This window comes from Oncorhynchus kisutch, linkage group LG17 (genome assembly GCF_002021735.2).
Source record: "Oncorhynchus kisutch isolate 150728-3 linkage group LG17, Okis_V2, whole genome shotgun sequence".
Lineage (NCBI taxonomy): Eukaryota > Metazoa > Chordata > Actinopteri > Salmoniformes > Salmonidae > Oncorhynchus > Oncorhynchus kisutch.
Genome location: NC_034190.2, coordinates 62,510,957 through 62,534,898, shown reverse-complemented (window position 1 = coordinate 62,534,898; position 23,942 = coordinate 62,510,957). Strand labels below are relative to the sequence as shown.

The 23,942-nt window shown below is 40.5% G+C and overlaps 1 protein-coding gene across 2 annotated transcripts; it reads left to right on the top strand.

The window, feature by feature from the left end:
- The first annotated feature begins 170 nt into the window (after positions 1-170).
- Positions 171-23,942, top strand: LOC109908078 (solute carrier family 35 member E2A). 2 transcript variants are annotated; one of them, XM_020506519.2, is made up of 10 exons: positions 171-299; positions 6,440-6,525; positions 12,954-13,395; positions 13,574-13,709; positions 17,231-17,358; positions 18,329-18,449; positions 18,577-18,630; positions 18,879-18,951; positions 19,602-19,747; positions 20,015-23,647. In XM_020506519.2, exons 3-10 carry the CDS (start codon positions 13,116-13,118, stop codon positions 20,295-20,297), a joined length of 1,221 nt encoding a protein of 406 aa, XP_020362108.1. In that variant the 5' UTR covers positions 171-299; positions 6,440-6,525; positions 12,954-13,115; the 3' UTR covers positions 20,298-23,647. The 2 variants fall into 2 exon arrangements, with proteins under 2 accessions (XP_020362108.1, XP_020362107.1); XM_020506518.2 differs by lacking the exon at positions 6,440-6,525 and having other exon boundaries at positions 20,015-23,942.

Genomic DNA, 23,942 nt, shown 5'->3' with positions numbered 1-23,942 from the left:
GCGGTCCGGTCGTCATTTGTAACTACAGCCACAAATGCATAGACCCCGCCTATTTAAAAATAAATATCGTCTTAAAATCAGTTTTGTAACCTGACCACACTGCTAACCCAAAGCCCAACCATAACCTTAAATTAGGACCAAAAATATTATTTTTGTTTTTATACATTTTTACAATAGCAATTTTACTTTGTGGCTGTGGTAACTAACTAACCGTGGTATCCTTATGCTAGCGACTGTTTGGAACTCGTATACCAGAAATCGGAATTGCATAACTAACGTCAACTAGGTGGCACCACTTGGTAAGATAATTCCAACATTTACTGCATCTACAAGCTGAGTTTAATAGCCTTTTAAATATAAATATATATTTTTACCAATGAACAGCGCGTTCATTCATTCAATAAATGAGAATTTTCACGAGTAGGCTATTTGAGACACACGCACATTCACTTTTAGCTAGCTACTATAGCTAATCAGCTGGTGAATTTTGCTTGTCAGTTAATGTTACAGTAACGGTAGCTAGCTAGTTTGTCAAATTGTAAACTAGTTAGCTAACGTCAGATACTTGCCAGCCAACTATGCCGTTTTAGCTAGTTTTTGGTCTTGTGTAAAATGAGCGAAAACGTTGTGAACGAGGATGCCAGAGGCAGCATTAGGAATATGTATAATATTTATTCTTTATGTATTAATATGTAACCTGCCAATGTAAACTGGCTTGTACGTATTTATTTGTGGTTCCTATATAAATGAAGATACAGGCTACTTTAACTACACCGACCTTTGCACCACTCCTGCATTTTAATCGCTATGTGGATCTGACTTATTACATTCGTGCACTGTCAGAAACGTGTGCCCGGCAGTATTGCCTGTAATGTCGAGTGTATCATTGTTTAACTACAAGCAACTCACTAATGAAGACTATTTTCCAGACATGGGTTGAGTAACTTTGACTCAGAACAGGGGTTCTCAAAGTGGGGTCCGTGCATATCTGCAGGAAGTAGTTTTGGGGGTGCTGCGATTTCTTTCGCTGCCGATGTTGTGGTGGGAGGTGCTGAGAAAGTTTTGTCAACGGGTGGGAGGGGAGGCCTGGACAAATCTTTTTACCCGCGCTGGCGCTGCAGACTGCTATGTCGGTTGCTTAAACAGGACTATTAAAGGCCCGGTGCACTACTTAAAGTATGCTTATTTTATTTATTTATTCTCATTTTTCAGTGGGTGCTGCAGCACCCTTACTTCCCACAGCTATGGGTCCACGGAGGTACTGCATGGGGTCTGCTTCCAGATAAAACAATTATATAAACAAACTTAACAAACTTAATGTGTAAATATTTGTATTAACATAGCAAGATTCAACAACAGAGACAAACTGAACAAGTGCCACAGACATGTGACTAACAGAAATGGAATAATGTGTCCCTGAACAAAGGGGGGGGGTCAAAATCAAAATACCAGTCAGTATCTGGTGTGACCACCAGCTGCATTAAGTACTGCAGTGCATCTCATCATCATGGACTGCACCAGATTTGCCAGTTCTTGCTGTGAGATGTTACCCGGGCTCTTCGCTGGCCATGGCAGAACACTGACATTCCTGTCTTGCAGGAAATCACGTACAGAATGAGCAGTATGGCTGGTGGCATTGTCATGCTGGAGGGTCATGTCAGGATGAGCCTGCAGGAAGGGTACCACATGAGGGAGGAGGATGTCTTCCCTGTAACGTACAGTGTTGAGATTGCCTGCAATGACAACAAGCTCAGTCCGATGATGCTGTGACACACCGCCCCAGACCATGACGAACCCTCCACCTCCAAATCGATCCCACTCCAGAGATACAGGGCTCGGTGTTTACGCTCATTCCCTCAACGATAAACGCGAATCCGACCATCACCTCTGGTGAGACAAAACCTCGACTCATCAGTGAAGAGCACTTTTTTGCCACACTTGTCTGGTCCAGCGACGGTGGGTTTGTGCCCATAGGCGACATTGTTGCTGGTGATGTCTGGTGAGGACCTGCATTTACAACAGGCCTACAAGTCCTCAGTCCAGCCTCTCTCAGCCTATTGTGGACAGTCTGAGCTAGAGGTCGACCAATTATGATTTTTCAACGCCGATACTGATTTATTGGAGAACCAAAAAAGGCCGATACCAATTAAATCTGACTCTTTTTTTAAATGTATTTTTATTTGTAATAATGACAATTACAACAAAACTGAATGAACACTTATTTTAACTTAATATAATACATTAATAAAATCCATTTAGCCTCAAATAAATAATGAAAAATGTTCAATTTGGTTTAAATAATGCAAAAACAAAGTGATGGAGAAGAAAATAAAAGTGCAATATGTGCCATGTAAGAAAGCTAACGTTGTTTAAGTTCCTTGCTCAGAACATGAGAACATATGAAAGCTGGTGGTTCCTTTTAACATGAGTCTTCAATATTCCCAGGTAAGATGTTTTAGGTTGTAGTTATTATAGGACTATTTATCTTTATACCATTTGTATTTCATTAACCTTTGACTATTGGATGTTCTTATAGGCACTTTAGTATTGCCAGTGTAACAGTATAGCTTCCGTCCCTCTCCTCGCTCCTCCTCCCTGGGCTCGAACCAGGAACACAACAGCAACAGCCACCCTTGAAGCAGCGTTACCCATCGCTCCACAAAAGCCGCGGCCCTTGCAGAGCAAGGGGAACAACCACTCCAAGTCTCAGAGTGAGTGACGTTTGAAACGCTATTAGCGCACACCCCACTAACTAGCTAGCCATTTCACATCGGTTACACCAGCCTAATCTCGGGAGTTGATAGGCTTGAAGTCATAAACAGCGCAATGCTTGACGCACAATGAAGAGCTGCTCTATCAGTCAGACTTCTCTATCAAATCATAGACTTAGTTATAACATAATAACACACAGAAATACGAGCCTTAGGTCATTAATATGGTCGAATCCGGAAACTATCATCTCGAAAACAAAATGTTTATTCTTTCAGTGAAATACGGAACCGTTCCGTATTTTATCTAAGGGGTGGCATCCATTCATCTAAATATTCCTGTTACATTGCACAACCTTCAATGTCATGTCATAATTACGTAAAATCCTGGCAAATTAGGTGGCCCAAACTGTTGCATATACACTGACTCTGCGTGCAATGAATGCAAGAGAAGTGACACAATTTCACCTGGTTAATATTGCCTGCTAACCTGGATTTCTTTTAGCTAAATATGCAGGTTTAAAAATATATACTTCTGTGTATTGATTTTAAGAAAGGCATTGATGTTCATGGTTAGGTACACATTGGAGCAACGATACGCACCGCATCGATTATATGCAACACAGGACACTAGATAAACTGGTAATATCATCAACCATGTGTAGTTAACTAGTGATTATGATTGATTGATTGTTTTTTATAAGATAACTTTAATGCTAGCTAGCAACTTACCTTGGCTTACTGCATTCGCGTAACAGGCAGTCTCCTCGTGAAGTGCAATGAGAGGCAGGTGGTTAGAGCGTTGGACTAGTTAACCAATTTTGCAAGATCGAATCCCCCGAGCTGACAAGGTGAAAATCTGTCGTTCTGCCCCTGAACAGGCAGTTAGCCCACTGTTTCTAGGCTGTCATTGAAAATAAGAATGTGTTCTTAACTGACTTGCCTAGTTAAATACAGATTAAATAAAGGTGTAAAAAAAAAAACAACAACTGCGAAATCGTTGTCCAAACAATCGGAAATCTGTATTTTATGAAAACTTGAAATCGGCCCTAATTAATCGGCCATCCCGATTAATCAATTAATCGGACTAGAGTCTGAGCACTGATGGAGGGATTGTTCGTTGCTGGTATAATTCGGGCAGTTGTTGCTATCCTGTCCCGCAGGTGTGATGTTCGGATGTACTGATCCTGTGCAGGTATTGTTACATGTGGTCTGATCCTGTGCAGGTGTTGTTACATGTGGTCTTCCACTGCGAGGACGATCAGGTGTCTGTCCTGTCTCCCTGTAGCGCTGTCTTAGGCGTCTCACAGTACGGACATTTAAATGTATTGCCCTGGCCACATCTGCAGTCCTCATGCCTCCGTGCAGCATGCCTAAGGCACATTCACGCAGATGAGCAGGGACCCGTCTGTAAGCTGTTAGTGTCTTAACGACCGTTCCACAGGTGCATGTTCATTAATTGTTTATGTTTCATTGAACAAGCATGGGAAAGTGTTTAAACCCTTTACAATGAAGATCTGTGAAGTTATTTGGATTTTTACGCATTATCATTGAAAGACAGGGTCCTGAAAAAAGGACATTTCTTTTTTGTTGAGTTTACATTTCATTTTTTAAAATTAATATTAATACCAACAACACATTAAAAGATGTTGGTCAAGGGATCTGTGAAATACGTTTAGAGTGCAATACAATGTAATATTATTACTCTACAATTTATGTAACCCTGGGTTCTCAAAACCAATTCTACACATGTAGGGTTTTCAGTCATTACATTCGCCCACAATTGGCTCTGTGTAAACTACGCCATTCATAGACACTAACTACTTTAGCACCTGTTGACAATTGTATCTTCAGACCAGGTGAGTTTTGTTAAGATCCCTGACGCTTGCTCAAAACATTTACACGCATCGCTTGTGCTACTCTTTTGGAAACATAAGGAACGTATTAGGGATGCTCCGATATGACATTTTTGGCTGATACCGATATTTTCCTTGCCCCCAAAAAGAAAACGATACCGATAACCAATATTTAAAATTTTAGCGGCCTTAAGCATTCTAGTACAGTTAAATGGTTGAAAACACACACAAACTGACCAAAAAGTTATTTTGTTGGCATTGATGTCCCCATTACCAGTAAAACATAGTCAAAACCAATTTCTTTCACTTACTTCCTGTGCTGTTTCATTGTTCATTTGTTCAGTCTCAACCGGGATTTCATCACAATTGGCCTAGTGTCGACTGGGTTTGGCAGGGGTAGGCTGTCATTGTAAATAATAATTTGTTCTTAACTGACTTGCGTCATTAAATAAATAAATCAGCTCTGTCTGTCCGTGGCCTTTCTTCCTCGGAACGCACTGTCACTGTCCGTTTCCATCTTGTCCAGCTACGTCTGTAACATTTCACATAAACCCTGTTTCTTGGCTGTATCGAAGTAGCGGTTCTTGTACCTAGCATCGAGTATGGTGGCGACACAGTGAAGAGGCTCAGAGAGAATGCCAACAAATCTCTTGTTCACAGCCCCTTGTAGAATACATTTGCAAGTTTTAACCCCATGGTCTGTGTCGGCAGTTTTGAGCAAGCGTTTCAATGCCATGACAGAGGGTATCACGTCTGCTGCAGACACAGTTGTTTGAATGGAGCTAGGAGTGTGTTCATGTTTTAAAGTTTCAAACATGTTCTCAAATGCCATTGAAATGGCAGCAGCGGTATGAGAACTAGCACATTCTTGAGCATGTAATACGGCTTTCCTCAGTACGAAATCCTCGTCGACCCACTGTGCTGTCAGACTTCGCATGATGGGGCTGACATCGCTGGTCCAAATGTCAGTTGTGAAGCTAATAGCAGTGACTGGATGTGCGTTTCAACAATATTGTGTTACTCCAGTAGGGCAACATCTGAAAAATAGTGCCTACTTGGTAGGGTGTACCGGTGCTCGACCAGTCGGCGAAAGCCAACATCATCCACGACAGAGAACGGTTGATTGTCAAGGGCAATGAATTCCATTATCTTGGCGTTATTGGATTTCGCCTTTGAGTTCTCTCCCTGAAATTTTCTTACTCTTTCAAATGACTGCTCGACTAGAACTTGTTGAGTTGTTGGAAGTGTATAATTAGTATTTTTCTGCTTTTGTACTGAGTAGTGCTGTATTTTTCATGGCGTCATTACATCATCTATCTACGTCATATAGGTATGCATGTCAACTTTGACATCAGTTTTGCACATCGGCGTTAAACTAGACATCGGGGCAATGCCGACGTTGGCATTTCTAGCAAATATCAGCCAATTCCGATATGCATACCGTTATATCGTGCATCCCTAGAACATATCTTTCATATCAGCGAGAAATAATTTTCCCAAAACAAAAAGTAAATGACTTCACATCTTGTTAGGTAGGGTTGGTGTTCCCACTTGGCCGTATCGCCACTTTACAGCACTTGTTTACGGAAGACAGACTGAAGATGTAGGTCTGTGCTAATTAGATATCTATTGTGCTCCCAACACTTGTGTGTTATGCCGTGTTCAGAACAAATGGAACTCGGAAATCTCTGACTTCAATGTGTTCAAAACAACTGGGAACTCGGGGGAAAAACTATGAAAAAACGATTTGAACAGTCATCCAACTTGGAATTCCAACTCCGAAACTCCGAAACGCATCGAAACGACTCTTTCTAGAGCTCTTGACTTTCCAACCTGAAGATCAATGACATCATGATTTGACCTTTTATTTTTCAGGGTTCCCAGTTATTTTGGATGTGGGGAGGAAGTGTCGTTTGTCAACTGGAGGCACATAGTGTATGGATCTGTGAAAAACTGCTGCAGTAAGTGTATATTTTTAAATTGGAAAGATTATTTTGCGCCGGCATGAAATGGGCATTTCAGCATATGTGCATATCATCATATGTTTATAATTTTTATTTTATTTGTCACAAGCAGATGTTATTGCGGGTGTAGCGAAATGCTTGTGTTTCTAGTTCCAACATTGCAGTAATAGCTAGCAATACACAACCTAAAAGTAAAATAATGTGTTTAAGGAATATATAAATATTCTATGCGTTAAATCACAGTGTCGGAATTGTTGTTTACACAATTTAAAAAAATATACACTTACTGTAGCAGTTTTGCACAGGTCCATAAACTGTGCCTCCAGTTGACGAGCTTCACTTCCTCCCTAGTTAACTTACACACAGGTGTTTGGAGTATGCTAGATAGCTAATTGGCACAGGTAACGACCTATCTCTGTCTGTCTTCTGGGACACAATAAAAAAATAAGCAAAGCCAAGCATCCCACAGTTCACCCTTTCCCCTCTGTGTCTCACTCAATTGCGTTCCTACCACTCCCTCTACACCCACGTGCTACTGAAATAAATGCCTATAAAACGCATCTAACTGATATGATACACAAGCCACATTCCTTGCCAAATGATGACAGTTTAATAAAAAAAATCTAAATGGACTGGTTGACAGTAGGGAAAATGTGTTCCAACAATGAGCTGCAGTTTTCAAATAACTGCATAATTTTGTGGTTGTCACTTCTTACCACAGCCACAAAGTAAAAATGGTCTAAATCGTAAAGATGCATGGGAAAAAAACATTTGCTTTTTGGTATTAATTTAAGGAAAGGCAAAAGTTTAATAGTGTGGTTAAGGTTAGGGGTTAGGTTTAAAATCAGAATTAAAAAAAAATCTAATTTGAAGAATTAGGAGGTTTTATGACTTTGGCTGTGGTAACTAACGTCAAGAACGACCCTACTTTGCGAACTGTAAGTGGCATTTAGAATTGGAATCGGCATTATTAACAGGTTCCACACTGAAATTATGCAAAAACAGTAGTTTGATAAAGACTGAGCGTATTTACACTACCGTTCAAAAGTTTGTGGTCACTTAGAAATGTCCTTGTTTTTGAAAGAAAAGCTACATTTTTGTACATTAAAATAACATCAAATTGATCAGAAATACAGTGTAGACATTGTTAATATTGTAAATGACTATTGTAGCCAGAAACTACAGATTTTTTTTCATGAAATGTCTACATTAGGTGTACAGAGGCCCATTATCAGCAACCATCACTCCTGTGTTCTAATGGCAAGTTGTTAGCTAATCCAAGTTTCTAATTTTAAAAGGCTAATTGATTATTAGAAAACCCTTTTGCAATTATGTTAGCACAGCTAAAGACTGTTGCTCTGATTAAAGAAGCAATAAAACTGGCAATCTGTAGACTAGTTGAGTATCTGGAGCATCAGCATTTGTGGGTTTGATAACAGGCTCAAAATTGCCAGAAACAAAGAACTTTCTTCTGAAACTCGTCAGTCTATTCTTGTTCTGAGAAATGAAGGCTATTCCTTGCGAGAAATTGCCAAGAAACTGAAGATCTGGTACAATGCTGGGTACTACTCAACTTCACAGAACAGCGCAAACTGTCTCGAACCAGAATAGAAAGAGTGGGAGGCCACGGTGCACAACTGAGCAAGAGGACAAGTACATTAGAGTGTCTAGTTTCGAAGGCCTCAAGTCCTCAACTGGCAGCTCCATTAAATAGTACCCGCAAACACCAGTCTCAACGTCAACAGTGAAGAAGCGACTCTGGGTTGCTGGCCTTCTAGGAAGAATTCCTCTGTCCAGTGTCTGTGTTCTTTTGCCCATCTTAATAAAAAAAAATTATTGGCCAGTCTGAGATAATGGCTTTTTCTTTGGAACTCTGCCTAGAAGGTTCTTTCAAAAACAAGGAAATTTGTAAGCGACCCCAAACGTTTGAACGGTAGTGTAATATATATATTACAGTTTCAATAAATTAATCTTAAATGGCCCTTGTTTTTTATTGACTGAATATATATATGTGTGTATGTGTATATACATACAGTACCTTGCGAAAGTATTCGGCCCCCTTGAACTTTGCGACCTTTTGCCACATTTCAGGCTTCAAACATAAAGATATAAAACTGTATTTTTTTGTAAAGAATCAACAACAAGTGGGACACAATCATGAAGTGGAACGACATTTATTGGATATTTAAAACTTTTTTAACAAATCAAAAACTGAAAAATTGGGCGTGCAAAATTATTCAGCCCCTTTACTTTCAGTGCAGCAAACTCTCTCCAGAAGTTCAGTGAGGATCTCTGAATGATCCAATGTTGACCTAAATGACTAATGATGATAAATACAATCCACCTGTGTGTAATCAAGTCTCCGTATAAATGCACCTGCACTGTGATAGTCTCAGAGGTCCGTTAAAAGCGCAGAGAGCATCATGAAGAACAAGGAACACACCAGGCAGGTCCGAGATACTGTTGTGAAGAAGTTTAAAGCCGGATTTGGATACAAAAAGATTTCCCAAGCTTTAAACATCCCAAGGAGCACTGTGCAAGCGATAATATTGAAATGGAAGGAGTATCAGACCACTGCAAATCTACCAAGACCTGGCCGTCCCTCTAAACTTTCAGCTCATACAAGGAGAAGACTGATCAGAGATGCAGCCAAGAGGCCCATGATCACTCTGGATGAACTGCAGAGATCTACAGCTGAGGTGGGAGACTCTGTCCATAGGACAACAATCAGTCGTATATTGCACAAATCTGGCCTTTATGGAAGAGTGGCAAGAAGAAAGCCATTTCTTAAAGATATCCATAAAAAGTGTCGTTTAAAGTTTGCCACAAGCCACCTGGGAGACACACCAAACATGTGGAAGAAGGTGCTCTGGTCAGATGAAACCAAAATTGAACTTTTTGGCAACAATGCAAAACGTTATGTTTGGCGTTAAAGCAACACAGCTCATCACCCTGAACACACCATCCCCACTGTCAAACATGGTGGTGGCAGCATCATGGTTTGAGCCTGCTTTTCTTCAGCAGGGACAGGGAAGATGGTTAAAAATGATGGGAAGATGGATGGAGCCAAATACAGGACCATTCTGGAAGAAAACCTGATGGAGTCTGCAAAAGACCTGAGACTGGGACGGCGATTTGTCTTCCAACAAGACAATGATCCAAAACATAAAGCAAAATCTACAATGGAATGGTTCAAAAATAAACATATCCAGGTGTTAGAATGGCCAAGTCAAAGTCCAGACCTGAATCCAATCGAGAATCTGTGGAAAGAACTGAAAACTGCTGTTCACAAATCCAACCTCGCTGAGCTCGAGCTGTTTTGCAAGGAGGAATGGGAAAAAATGTCAGTCTCTCGATGTGCAAAACTGATAGAGACATACCCCAAGCGACTTACAGCTGTAATCGCAGCAAAAGGTGGCGCTACAAAGTATTAACTTAAGGGGGCTGAATAATTTTGCACGCCCAATTTTTCCGTTTTTGATTTGTTAAAAAAGTTTGAAATATCCAATAAATGTCGTTCCACTTCATGATTGTGTCCCACTTGTTGTTGATTCTTCACAAAAAAAATACAGCTTTATATCTTTGTTTGAAGCCTGAAATGTGGCAAAAGGTCGCAAAGTTCAAGGGGGCCGAATACTTTCGCAAGGCACTGTATGTGTGTATACAGTGGGGCAAAAACGTATTTAGTCAGCCACCAATTGTGCAAGTTCTCCCACTTAAAAAGATGAGGCCTGTAATTTTCATCATAGGTACACTTCAACTATAACAGACAAAATGAGAAGAAAAAAATCCAGAAAATCACATTGTAGGATTTTTTATGAATTTATTAGCAAATTATGGTGGAAAATAAGTATTTCAATACTTTGTTATATACCCTTTGTTGGCAATGACAGAGGTCAAACGTTTTCTGTAAGTCTTCACAGGGTTTTCACACACTGTTGCTGGTATTTTGGCCCATTCCTCCATGCAGATCTCCTCTAGAGCAGTGATGTTTTGGGGCTGTTGCTGGGCAACACGGACTTTCAACTCCCTCCAAAGATTTTCTATGGGGTTGAGATCTGGACTGGCTAGGCCACTCCGGGACCTTGAAATGCTTCTTACGAAGCCACTCCTTCGTTGCCCGGGCTGTGTGTTTGGGATCATTGTCATGCTGAAAGACCAAGCTATGTTTCATCTTCAATGCCCTTGCTGACGGAAAGAGGTTTTAACTCAAAATCTCACGATACATGGCCCCATTCATTATTTCCTTTACACTGATCAGTCGTCCTGGTCCCTTTGCAGAAAAACAGCCCCAAAGCATGATGTTTCCACCCCCATGCTCCACAGTAGGTATGGTGTTCTTTGGATGCAACTCAGCATTCTTTGTCCTCCAAACATGACAAGTTGAATTTTTACCAAAAAGTTATATTTTGGTTTCATCTGACCATATGACATTCTCCCAATCTTCTTCTGGATCATCCAAATGCTCTCTAGCAAACTTCAGACGGGCCTGGACATGTACTGGCTTAAGCCGGGGGACACGTCTGGCACTGCAGGATTTTAGTCCCTGGCGGCGTAGTGTGTTACTGATGGTAGGCTTTGTTACTTTGGTCCCAGCTCTCTGCAGGTCATTCACTAAGTCCCCCCGTGTGGTTCTGGGATTTTTGCTCACCGTTCTTGTGATCATAATGACACCACGGGGTGAGATCTTGCGTGGAGCCCCAGATCGAGGGAGATTATCAGTGGTCTTGTATGTCTTCCATTTCCTAATAATTGCTCCCACAGTTGATTTCTTCAAACCAAGCTACGTACCTATTGCAGATTCAGTCTTCCCAGCCTGGTGCAGGTCTACAATTTTGTTTCTGGTGTCCTTTGACAGCTCTTTGGTCTTGACCATAGTGGAGTTTGGAGTGTGACTGTTTGAGGTTGTGGACAGGTGTCTTTTATACTGATAAGTTCAAACAGGTGCCATTAATACAGGTAACGAGTGGAGGACAGAGGAGCCTCTTAAAGAAGAAGTTACAAGTCTGTGAGAGCCAGAAATCTTGCTTGTTTGTAGGTGACCAAATACTTATTTTCCACCATAATTTGCTAATAAATTCATTAAAAATCCTACAATGTGATTTTCTGGATTTTTTCCCCCTCATTTTGTCTGTCATAGTTGAAGTGTACCTATGATCAAAATTACAGACCTCTCTCATCTTTTAAGTGGGAGAACTTGCACAATTGGTGGCTGACAATACTTTATTGCCCCACTGTGTGTGTGTGTGTATATATGTGTGCGTGTGTGTTTATGTATGTGTATATGTAGTCCCATTCAAAACTACTCATTCAAGGGCTTTTCTTTATTTTTATTATTTTCTACATTGTAGATTAATAGTGGACATCAAAACTATGTAATAACACATATGGAATCATGTAGTAACCAAAAAAGTGTTAAAAAAATTGAAATATATTTTAGATTCTTCAAAGATGACAGCTTTGCACAATCAGGGCCACTCAGTCGTAAAATGCGAAAGGAAGAGCAGTTTGTTTGTTCTCATGATGGCTTGTAAAGGCAGATGCCGTCACTATCAGAACTGTAAATCGAGCCTGGAATGTAGGACTTTGTGGTTATCTGTTCTCCTTCACCCACACCCAAGGGTGGGTGGTCCCTTTTTGTGGGCTCTTTTTACAACAACACCCACTCTGTATTTAAGAGCAACGTATGGCAGGCACAACATTTATCTTTTCCAGTGATGAAGCCATGAAAGTCTCATGGTATGGTGGGATATGCAAAATAGCTCTATAATGAAAAATGTCCATAAAATGTTTGTGCGTATAATATTTTCAGTTGGTCACATCGCTTTACTATTTGGAACAAATTTAACTGTTTGTTAACCAGGTAATGAGTGTCGGCAGCTACATTTACCAAAATGTGTATCCCTATTCCATACCTCTGCCAATAACAGCACATTTTCAGTTTTCCCTTCCACAATTAGACCACTCCTAGCTAAATGAATGCTTAAGAAATTGCCCTTTGCTAAAAATCTATTTGTTTCTTTTTACCATTTCAATTGAAAACAATCACAGTAAGGCACTTAAATGTTACCCCGAAATTTTGATTTGATATTGAAGTGAAAACGGCTGCATTTGACCTTTTTTAATGTTCAAAATGTGTTTATTATAGGAAATGTGCTTTAAAACAGCAAAATGTTCTCTGATACCAAGAGGCGGATCTTTAAAATGTTTATTTCCCACGGCCTGAAACTTGGTTTGTCCTGCCATGCACTGCAGAAGACATAGTAAAACTCCTTGTATGCTATTTTTATCCCACTCTAGTTATGTTCTGATTATGAGGGGGTCCCTGATGAATTTGCTTTCACAAAAGGGGTCCCGGACCCAAAACGTTTGAGAAGCCATGTGCTATAGAAAATTGTCAACTACAATCATTCCTTGTGTTTTAGCTGTGTTACATAGACCACCAGTTCTACAGGCATGCTGAACACGCCAATGGACCGACACATCGACTGACAATGGACTGACCGGCCCTCTCCACCAGTCCCCTGCTCCTCTCAGTGTTTGTGCCTGCTGGTTCCCGGTTGGTAGTTCCTCGGGCACCGGTTGTCATGGCGTCCAACAGTCGGGCTGGAAGACATTCCCTGTGGTGGTTTCTCTCGCCGTTCCGGAGCAGGCAGGAGCGTGTGGTGCTGGCACGCAGCGAGAGCATGCCGGGGGAACACGTGCTGAAGATCACCATCACAGAGACCACTGTGATCGAGGCAGACTCGGGGGTGTGGAACTCTAAGTCGCTGGTCTACCTGGGTCTGTGGTACTTCTTCAGCTTCTGCACACTGTTCCTCAACAAGTACATCCTGTCTCTGCTGGAGGGGGAGCCCAGCATGCTGGGTAAGGAACATGTGCACACACAGACACACACTCAATTTCAGATGTTCAATACTCCAATCAATAGATGGTTTGACTCATCAATTGGTTGATTTTATTCAGGGTACTAAGGGCCTCGGGTAGAGGGCTCAAATCGTACATGTTGTTGTCCAATGGTTTATTGGTTTGAATTTATTTGTAGGCGCTGTTCAAATGGTCTCCACCACCATCATAGGCTTTCTGAAGATGTATGTGCCTTGCTGCCTATACCAGCACAAGTCCAGGACTGAGTACCCCCCCAACTTCCTCATGATCATGCTGTTTGTGGGGCTCATGAGGTGGGTCTGCGCTGTTATCACTCTACTTTCAGCTGCATAGTTGAAGTTATTTAGCTGGTTTGTTTCCTTTTGTTAAGTTGGATGACTAATACTTACATGACTAGTCTTTATTTCCAATGTTTATTTTGTCAATCAATCATGAAAATCTGGTTTATACTAGTCTTTATTTTATCAATGTTTATGTTGTCAATCAATCATGAAAATCAAAACAGAATGACTGTAACAAACTTTTGTTTGACATACATTCTAAAGTACTGAGTCTGAGCATCACTCTGTTACCATGTTACCAGCAGTTGTCACAAAGTAATATACAGATACCCAGCCTAAAACAGCAAGCAATGCAAATGCAAAAGCACAGTGGCTAGGAAAATCTCCCTAGAAAGGCAGGAATCTAGGAAGAAACCTAGAGAGGAACCAGGCTCCGAAGGGTGGCCAGATCTCTTCTGGCTGTGCCAGGTGGAGATTATAAGACTACATGGCCATTTTTAAAGCCAGATCATTCCTCAAGAAGTTCAAATATTCATAGATGACTAGCAGGCTCAAATAATAACCACAGTGGTTAAAGAGACAATCGTTCAACACCTCAGGAGTAAATGTCAGTTTTTCATAGTCAAGCAACTCCGAGGCCGAGACAGCAGGTCTGGGAGAGAGATGGTCGAAACAGGAGGTCCGGGACAAGGTAGCACCTAGACCACCAGGCAGGGTTCCATAGCTGCATGAGGAACTGAAAACAAAATATGTATATACAGTCGTGGCCAAAAGTTTTGAGAATGACACAAATATAAATTTTCACAAAGTCTGCTGCCTCAGTTTGTATGATGGCAATTTGCATTAACTCCAGAATGTTATGAAGAGTGATCAGATTAATTGCAATTAATTGCAAAGTACCTCTTTTCCATGCAAATGAACTGAATCCCCAAAAACATTCCCACTGCATTTCAGCCCTGCCACAAAAGGACCAGCTGACATGTCAGTGATTCTCTCGTTAATACAGGTGTGAGTGTTGACGAGGACAAGGCTGGAGATCACTCTGTCATGCTGATTGAGTTCGAATATCAAACTAGAAGCTTCAAAAGGAGGGTGGTGCTTGGAATCATTGTTCTTCCTCTGTCAACCATGGTTACCTGCAAGGAAACATGTGCCGTCATCATTGCTTTGCACAAAAAAGGCTTCACAGGCTAGGATATTGCTGCCAGTAAGATTACACCTAAATCAACTATTTATTGGATCATCAAGAACTTCAAGGAGAGGGGTTCAATTGTTGTGAAGAAGGCTTCAGGGCGCCCAAGAAAGTCCAGCAAGCACCAGGACCATCTCCTAAAGTTGATTCAGCTGTGGTATCGGGGCACCACCAGTACAGAGCTTGCTCAGGAATGGTAGCAGGCAGGTGTGAGTGCATCTGCACGCACAGTGAGGTGAAGACTTTTAGAGGATGGCCTGTTGTCAAGAAGGGCAGCAAAGAAGCCACCTTTCTCCAGGAAAAACATCAGGGACAGACTGATATTCTGCAAGAGGTACAGGGATTGGACTGTTGAGGACTGGGGTAAAGTTATTTTCTCTGATGAATCCCCTTTCCAATTGTTTGGGGCATCCGGGAAAAAGCTTGTCTGGAGAAGACAAGGTGAGCGCTACCATCAGTCCTGTGTCATGCCAACAGTAAAGCATCCTGAGACCATTCATGTGCGGCGTTGCTTCTCAGCCAAGGGAGTGGGCTCACTCACTATTTTGCCTAAGAACACAGCCATGAATTAAAAATGGTACCACCGAGAGCAACTTCTCCCAACCATCCAGGAACAGTTTGGTGACGAACAATGCCTTTTCCAGCATGATGGAGCACCTTGCCATAAGGCAAAAGTGATAACTAAGTGGCTCGGGGAACAAAACATGGATATTTTGGGTTCATGGCCAGGAATCTCCCCAGACCTTAATCCCATTGAGAACTTGTGGTCAATCCTCAAGAAGCGGGTGGACAAACAAAAACCCACAAATTCCAAGCATTGATTATGCAAGAATGGGCTGCCATCAGTCAGGATGTGGCCCAGAAGTTCATTGACAGCATGCCAGGGCGGATTGCAGAGGTCTTGAAAAAGAAGGGTCAACACTGCAAATATTGACTCTTTGCATCAACTTCATGTAATTGTCAATAAAAGCCTTTGACACTTATGAAATACTTGTAAATATAGTTCAGTATTCCTTAGTAACATCTGACAAAAATATCTAAAGTAATTGAAGCAGCACACCATTGAACCCACACACCATTGCACCTCCTTATTGCTATTGACCCCAAGCATACAGTCAGGACAACGCAGGAGTGGCTTCGGGACAAGTCTCTGAATGTCCTTGAGTGGCCCAGCCAGAGTCCATACTTGAACCCGATCTAACATCTCTGGAGAGACCAAAAAGCTTGGCAGTGATGAAAAACAGCCCAAGACCAAGTAACAAAATGTGGAAAATGTCATTCAGTATGAATACTTTCCGAATGCACTGAAATATAATGTCTGGCACTGTTTCACTGGAATTATCAAACTGCAAGAGTCAGACAATCGTAAACGGCTCGTATAGGCGCAGGTTAGCTGAGACTCATCTCTTGATAGGTAGACTGGCAGTCTTTTCCTGAAGCTATTATTTTCATGCATCCGTTCGGCTTGCCGAACCAAACAAGTGTGCTGCATGCTCCCTTAAGACCTTTGTTTGGAAAAACAAGAAAAAAGAGGCAATAGTAGTTTGTCCATTTTGAGTGCCGTAGCCAGTATAGACTTCCTCAAAATAGTCAAGAGTTTATCTAAGATGACTCAAGAAATCTGTCATCAATTTTTATATTTGGTGCAGTATTTTTCAATAAAAAAATGTCCATCAAAACAACTCATCTCTCAGTGAATGACAACAAAGACTCTATTGAAGAATCCCTACTTTTGGCCACTCACAGACGAATGGGCGTAGACTTTGGCTCCGAACTTCAGCATGCCTCCATAAAAATATTGTGTTCTTGAACAACCTATTTAAAAAAAAAAAAATCACAATCCAAATGAACAAAAACATTGTCATAAAATATGCACAAACGCTACCGAACTGTTTCGGCTAGGAAGCATGCTGACTCCTTTTACAGTATGCCTGTCTTAACTGAAATGGTGCTCACATACTATAACTTTCATTAGCTGACTGTTAGCTTAGCATGCTAGCTATTTACACTGACAGCTGTCTGTTTAGTGCCCTATTCGTTATTTCTCTGCTACCAGCATCAGTCTTTGATGTGGAACCTAAATGAGAATTTCCGCTCTAGGACAGGAATTACTCGAAATAGGTGCTTCAACTTCCTCTGATGTGGGCCTTTTTTAAATGGCCTCTAAACGGTTACATTTTAGGTTAGTGCGATGCTGCAACTCAATCTCAGCTCATCTATCATTACAGGTAAACAGTTTGACAATCTGGAAAAGGGATAGTCTGTGTAGCATAGGTTTGGAGTGGTTGTGGTGTGGGATTGTCTTCTAGTCTGAATGCTACTAACCTATCCTGTTCTGCAGGTTCACTAGTGTGGTGCTGGGACTGGTGAGCCTGAAGAATGTGGCGGTCTCCTTTGCTGAGACGGTGAAGAGCTCCGCACCCATCTTCACTGTCATCATGTCTAGGCTGATCCTAGGGGAATACACAGGTAAAGCACATGCACACTGTATTCCCCCCATTTTGGGGCACCAAAAGTATTGGGACAAATTCACTTATCCTTAGTAAAAAAGTAAGTATTTGGTCCCATATTCTTAGCAGGCAATAACTACATCAAGCTTGTAACTCTACAAATTTGTTGGATGCATTTGCTGTGTCTTTCAATTGTGTTTCAGATTATTTTGTGCCCAATATAAATTAATGGTAAATATTGTATTGTCATTTTGGAGTAACTTTTATTGTAAATAAGAATAGAATATGTTTCTAAACACTTCTACATTAATGTGGATGTTACCATGATGACGCATAATCCTGAATGAATCGTGAATAATCAGTGAGAAAGGTAGACGCACAAACATCATACAGCCAAGACATGCTAACCTCTCACCATTACAATAACAGGAGAGGTTAGCATTTTTGGGAGGTAAGATATTTGTGCATCTAACTTTCTCACTCGTATTTATTCACGATTCATTCAGGATTATCCGTAATCATGGTAGCATCCACATTAATGTAGAAGTGTTTAGATACTTTTATTGTAAATAAGAATAGAATGTGACTCCAAAATGACACAAAACAATATATACCATTAATTTCTATTGGGCACAAAATAATCTGTTTAAGTGAATTTGTCCCAATATCTTTGGTCCCCTAAAATTTACAAAAAGTGCTGTGATTTCTGAACGGTTCACCTGATCTGGATGAAAATACCATCAAATTAAATCAGACAGTCTGCACTTTAACCTTCATAGCCATCGTATCATTTCAAATCCAAGGTGCTGGAGTACAGATCCAAAACAACAAAAAATGTGTCACTCTACCAATACTTTAGGGCTAGGTCTTGTGCAGATAGCTGATGTGTGTGTGTGTGTGTGTGTGTGTGTGTGTGTGTGTGTGTGTGTGTGTGTGTGTGTGTGTGTGTGTGTGTGTGTGTGTGTGTGTGTGTACTCACACTACTGTAGGGATGTGGGTGAACCTGTCCCTTTTTCCTGTCATGGCTGGCCTGGCCCTCTGCACTGCAACAGAGATCAGTTTTAATATGCTGGGCTTTTCTGCAGCCCTCTCCACCAACATCATGGACTGGTACTCACACACAGTAACACAATAGTACCCGTATTTATGACATTTCTCACATTTCAAAGCTTTGTCTTTTCAGGGCAATGTGACACCACCACACATTCTCATGGTTCTCTTCATATTCCCTTATCAGTTTACAGAATGTTTTTTCAAAGAAGCTACTAAGTGGAGACACATACAAATTCAGGTAAGTTGTTTTTAGTACTTCCTAGTTTGTAATATACAAAACGAATGAATGTATTAGGCCCTGTTTTATATCCTGTACCGGATAATAATTCCTGTTGTATCCTAGAAAACACAGTGCATTGTTAACAGATGTGTAAAGAAATTGAGGAGTTGAGGAATTGAATGTTGAACTGTTGACGGTAGATTATAGTATGAAGTATTTACCGGTGTCTGTACTGAATAGAATACTTGTTCCTGTGTCCTGTTTAGCCCTCCAGAACTGCAGTTCTACACCAGTGCAGCTGCAGTCATTATGCTAATACCTGCCTGGGTCTTCCTCATGGTCAGTCACGTATATTACTGTACTGTTGAATATATTACCATTTGGTATTTCACATTTATGATGGACAGTTAATGAGTGCTCTGAACATTCTGGTTTAACAGAGTAATGCATTTGTCACAGTAACTGAAAATGAATGTCTATATTTCTTAGTATATAATTATAGCAAAATAACTAATATGATGTTAATAGTGCATAAATGTCATCCCATCTATATTAGAAATGTATGTGTGTCCAGCAGGCTGGCGTCATTGTAATTGGAGTGCACCCTGCACACAGTGCTCTGGTGTAATGAAAGCAGGCCACTATTGTTGACAAGCAGTTCCCAGACTGTGGCCTAATAATTGAGCTTCATGACCTGGAGTATATCGTGTAGCCTAATGTGTACCGGTTTCCATTTGTTTTGAATGCAGTACTGTGTTGTTCAGCTAAAGCTACTGATGGCAGATAAAAATGATATAAAATACTATTACCATCATAATGACTATAGCCTAATACATGTTTGTTGTAAAACAGTTGCTTTAAAAACAATGAAAATGCTGTTTAAGTTTTAAGTTGGTTAACAATGAAAATACCAAGTTAGCAACTTGACCTGGTATTTGGTTTGGGACTGTTTCAGTTTGGTGTTCTCCCGTGCTCCTTTGTGCCTCCAGGACATTCCAGTGATTGGGAAAAGTGAGCGTTCGTTCAGCTGGAGTCAAGACATCGTTCTGCTGCTGCTGTTTGATGGGGTCCTGTTCCACCTGCAGAGTGTCACCGCCTACGCCCTCATGGGACGCATCTCTCCCGTCACCTTTAGGTAGGAGTCACACAGGCAGGGGGGCATTTCAATTCAGTTAGCCATCATTCCCATCTGTTTATTTATTTTTACCTCTGTGTAACAATTTTTTTTACCTCTTGAAACTATTGAGAAGCCCTCCAGTCACATTCAGGTTGAAAATACTATTATCCTTGACAGTCATCGCATTTAGACAGGCAGTCTGTCAAACAGACAGACAGTAGTCACATTCAAAAATGTTTATTGCAACCTGCAGCAGTATCTAACACCCTCCCCTTTCCTCCACAGTGTTGCCAGCACAGTGAAGCACGCCATGTCTATCTGGCTGAGTATCATTGTGTTCAGTAACCACATCACGGTGCTCAGCGCCGCCGGCACGGCCCTGGTTTTTGTTGGTGTGCTGCTGTACAACAAGGCCAAGCAGTTTCAGAGAGACACGTTACAGGCCCTGGCCCAGGCTCAGGACCAACACAACAAACCACTTCTGCAGGACCACGAGCTCAAAGCATCGGACCGATACACTCCCCAGGAGACCAAAGGGGGAGAGACCAAAGAGGTCTGTTCTTTTTAACTTTGATCATGTAGAACCTGATAGAACCACAAGACTTGCACCAGCATTACAACAAATCGGAGAAGTCAACGGTCATCATAGCACAGTGAAAGGATCTGTCACTGGGGTTTCTCTCAGTGGGAATTGTCCATTCGAGAGGCTGGTTTCATTCGGCCTCACCTTGATTCACTCTGATGATACCTTTGTGAACTTGCCTTAGTGTGCGGTCTGAACACGGACCAGTGTTTGACTCGGTTCTGGTGTGTTTGAACTTCACTTTTACACTGTCAATTCCTTTTGTTGTTCCATTGCCTCACCTGAAATGTTTCATTATTTCATATGGTTTTGAAACACGAGCAAACTCAGGATTTCTCTCAATGTTCATTGGGTGGAAGCGGTTCAATGCAAGTCTATTTTTTCTGCGTACTTGCCTTTATGATAATTTTTGTAATGTTTTATTGAGTCTTACATTTTTCGGTTATGGACACACGTTGTCGTTGACTAAACAGCTTTATTCTCCTGATCATTGGCGAAGGTCCATCAACATGTAGAACAGTCAAGACATTCATCATTCATTCTAATAGGGCTTTAGCTCAGCTGTATACCAATTGGTCACAAGTGTAAAGCAAATATTTGCGGCATTAGCCTGACCACAAAGGTGTTTTACCTTCGGGGGAGATAAGGTAGCGAGGGTAACCCTTTATTTGTTTTCCCAAAGCTCACCGTTGACACTGAACTTCTCACAACAATTTAATTTGAAATATTTGAAAACCTTGAGTGCAGTCTGCAGAGGTCGTATCCTTATCTGCAGTTCTTACAAATTCACCTAGCAACCATTTTTAATTTTGCAAAGCTTTCTTTAGGTTACTATTGTGTTGGTTCTTCATTTTCTTGTTGTTCTTGAACAGAACCTGAAAGTTTCGTCATAGCTAGGTGTTGAGAGATTGATTTGGGCTTATGTGGCATTGTGTAGCTTTCCACACCCCTGTCTTACTTTCTGTGCCACACTGAACCTTGTTATTTGCTAAGAGTCAGTTGAATAAGGGAGACTTGATGTACTTTATTTCAAGTGCTAAGCATACTGTTAATGAAACTGTTATTTGTCTTGAGTACATTCCTTTGTTGTTTTTGCATTCTTGTTCAACAATTAATGTATTTTTAGTAGTTCTGGTTATGAAACACCCCAAGGTCTCTCAACCAACCTCTTCAGGATCTGCCCATAAAGCAAGGATATGCATATTCTTGATACCATTTGAAAATAAACACTTTGAAGTTTGTGGAAATGTAAAAGGAATGCAGGAGAATATAACACATTAGATCTGGAAAAAGGTAATATAAAAGAAAAATAATATATATATTTTTTTTTGTACCATCTTTGAAATGCAAGAGAAAGGCCATAATGTATTATTCCAGCCCAGGTGCACTTTTGATTTTGTCCACTAGATGGCAGCAGTGCATGTGCAAAGATTTAGACTCATCCACACATTTCACTGTAATAGTTATTGTAAATTGGACAGTGCAGTTAGATTAACAAGAATTTAAGCTTTCTGACAATATCAGATATGTCTACGTCCTGGGAATTTTTCTTGTTACTTACAACCTCATGCTAACCGCATTAGTCTACGTTAGCTCAACTGTCCCGTGGATGGGACACCGATCATATCCTCTCAGCCATATTACCATTTTGGTGATGTAATCTAATATTTGCATTAAACAAGCTAAGTTATATAGATTCTGTTGTGGAATCTCCAAAGACTGATTTATTCAATGCTGCCTGACGAGAGAGAGAATAAGCGAGAAGACCATGGGTGTACAACTCTTGTCCTCTTGGCCTGTATTCTATGCTGGTTTTTCATCCTTGCCTTTTAACTTGGAACTGAATTATATCTGCATAACCAGGTGTGTGACTTCCTTAGCCAATCAATTACACTTTGAGCAATTAAGCACCAGGGAGAAACAAAAACCAGAAGGACTTTGACCCCAAGGATGGCCGTCACTAGTTGCCACCGCCACAAAGTCATAAACCCTGCCTATTTCTACAATTTATCTACTTAAAATTAGACTTTTAACCCTAACCTTATGCCTAAACTAAGACCCCAAAAAAACGTATTTGTTTTCATACATTTTTATGATACAGCCAATTTGACTTTGTGACTGTGCTAGCTAGTGGAAACCGTGAAGGCATGAAGCAGTCCATGGCTGGAATTCAATCGTTGCAGATCGTCAATTTTTTTCTGCACTGCCTCTCAGAAGTGTGTTTGATTTGACAACAGTATATCCCGGATGGAGGGAATTGCCACTTTAATTAAAAACGGTCAGTCCTATGGATTGAAAGAGCTAGCTACAACTCTATTGAGCTTTGTCTTAGTAAAACTGGAGGTAATTTTTGTCCTTTTTCTATAGGAAACATGTTATCAGTAGGATAGACTAAAGTGAAACTATTCAAAACTGACTACATTTTGTAAGGGGAAGCTGACATAAAACGGAAACGTCTGTTTGCTTCAGTGAATAGTACTGGCATTGCCTTGGTTTTGTCATGGTGTGGTACTCTGTGGTGCTTTTCTCAGACTAACAACAAGTTCAACAAAAGGAAAGTCATAATTTGTCAACACTGGCACTGTTGGCACTTCCCGATATGGGCATGTCTCAACTTTTGACAAATTGGAATGTTTAAAAAATATATATATATATTTTTAAAGCTTATCTAAGCAGGAAGTCACCATGCTGTGTATGACAATGTCATATTGCTGAGTCTGCGTTTAAACAACACAATATTTGTGAAAGTTCTCACATGCCGTTGGTTGACAATGTTCGTACATTATTAATGTAGACACAAATTTGTGTGCATTTGACTATTTCAATCAATCAATGTTTATAGTTGTAAATTATTTCTGACTCTTTCAGACTGGCTTTGTTCAATCTTCTAATTATTTTACAAGTCCCACTTTTTTTGCATGTTTCTCTGTATTCATGATCTTACCAGACTGCTTTTCAGTCATGGTACAGTGTTGATAAGACTACTGTGATTAAGGTATTTATTGTCAACTTCAACATGTTTAACCAATGGGGTATATCAAAGACTACATCAGGTCTAGTGCTTTGTAAAATTCTCATCAAGAGACCCTTTCCTCCTATTCTCTGAGAATTTGCTCAGAATCTGTTTTTTGGGGTTGTATTATTTTTAAGAGGCATTTATCTTTAAAAATAGATATATAATAAACCTGTGGACCTTTTATTTGATGTTGATGTATTCCCCTCAATTATTTTCTTGGTTGCCATATGAACTTGATATCGTACTTTACACTGTGATTTATCTCCCACTTCTCATTGTCATTTATATGTCTAGCAATATGTACCTCTCAAAAAAAAAATTAACAGCAGATGGAAGGTAAAATGATTGTAGGATTAAGGGATGATAATATAACAAAATAGGTCTACTGAATAGGCCTAGTGCTAATACATATAACTGAAAAGGGTGTTTCATTTGAAGTTGTCAATGAGGATCCTAATTGTATATTTTGGGGTGCTGGTAATGTGAGTTTGTGGTTACTAATTTGTATATTTTGGGGAGCTGGTAAAGTGAAACAATGTAAGGTTTCATCGATTTAATAATAGATAATGTACAGTATAAACTGGGTTAATAAAAGTGATTTTTATTGTGTTATA

Excerpts from the sequence above, each read along its gene's own strand:
- LOC109908078 (XM_020506518.2), top strand. The coding sequence starts at position 13,116 with ATGGCGTCCAACAGTCGGGCTGGAAGACATTCCCTGTGGTGGTTTCTC. Across the intron at positions 13,396-13,573 it reads GGGGGAGCCCAGCATGCTGG|GCGCTGTTCAAATGGTCTCC; the intron begins GTAAGGAACATG and ends ATTTATTTGTAG. Across the intron at positions 18,952-19,601 it reads CTGCCTGGGTCTTCCTCATG|GACATTCCAGTGATTGGGAA; the intron begins GTCAGTCACGTA and ends TTGTGCCTCCAG.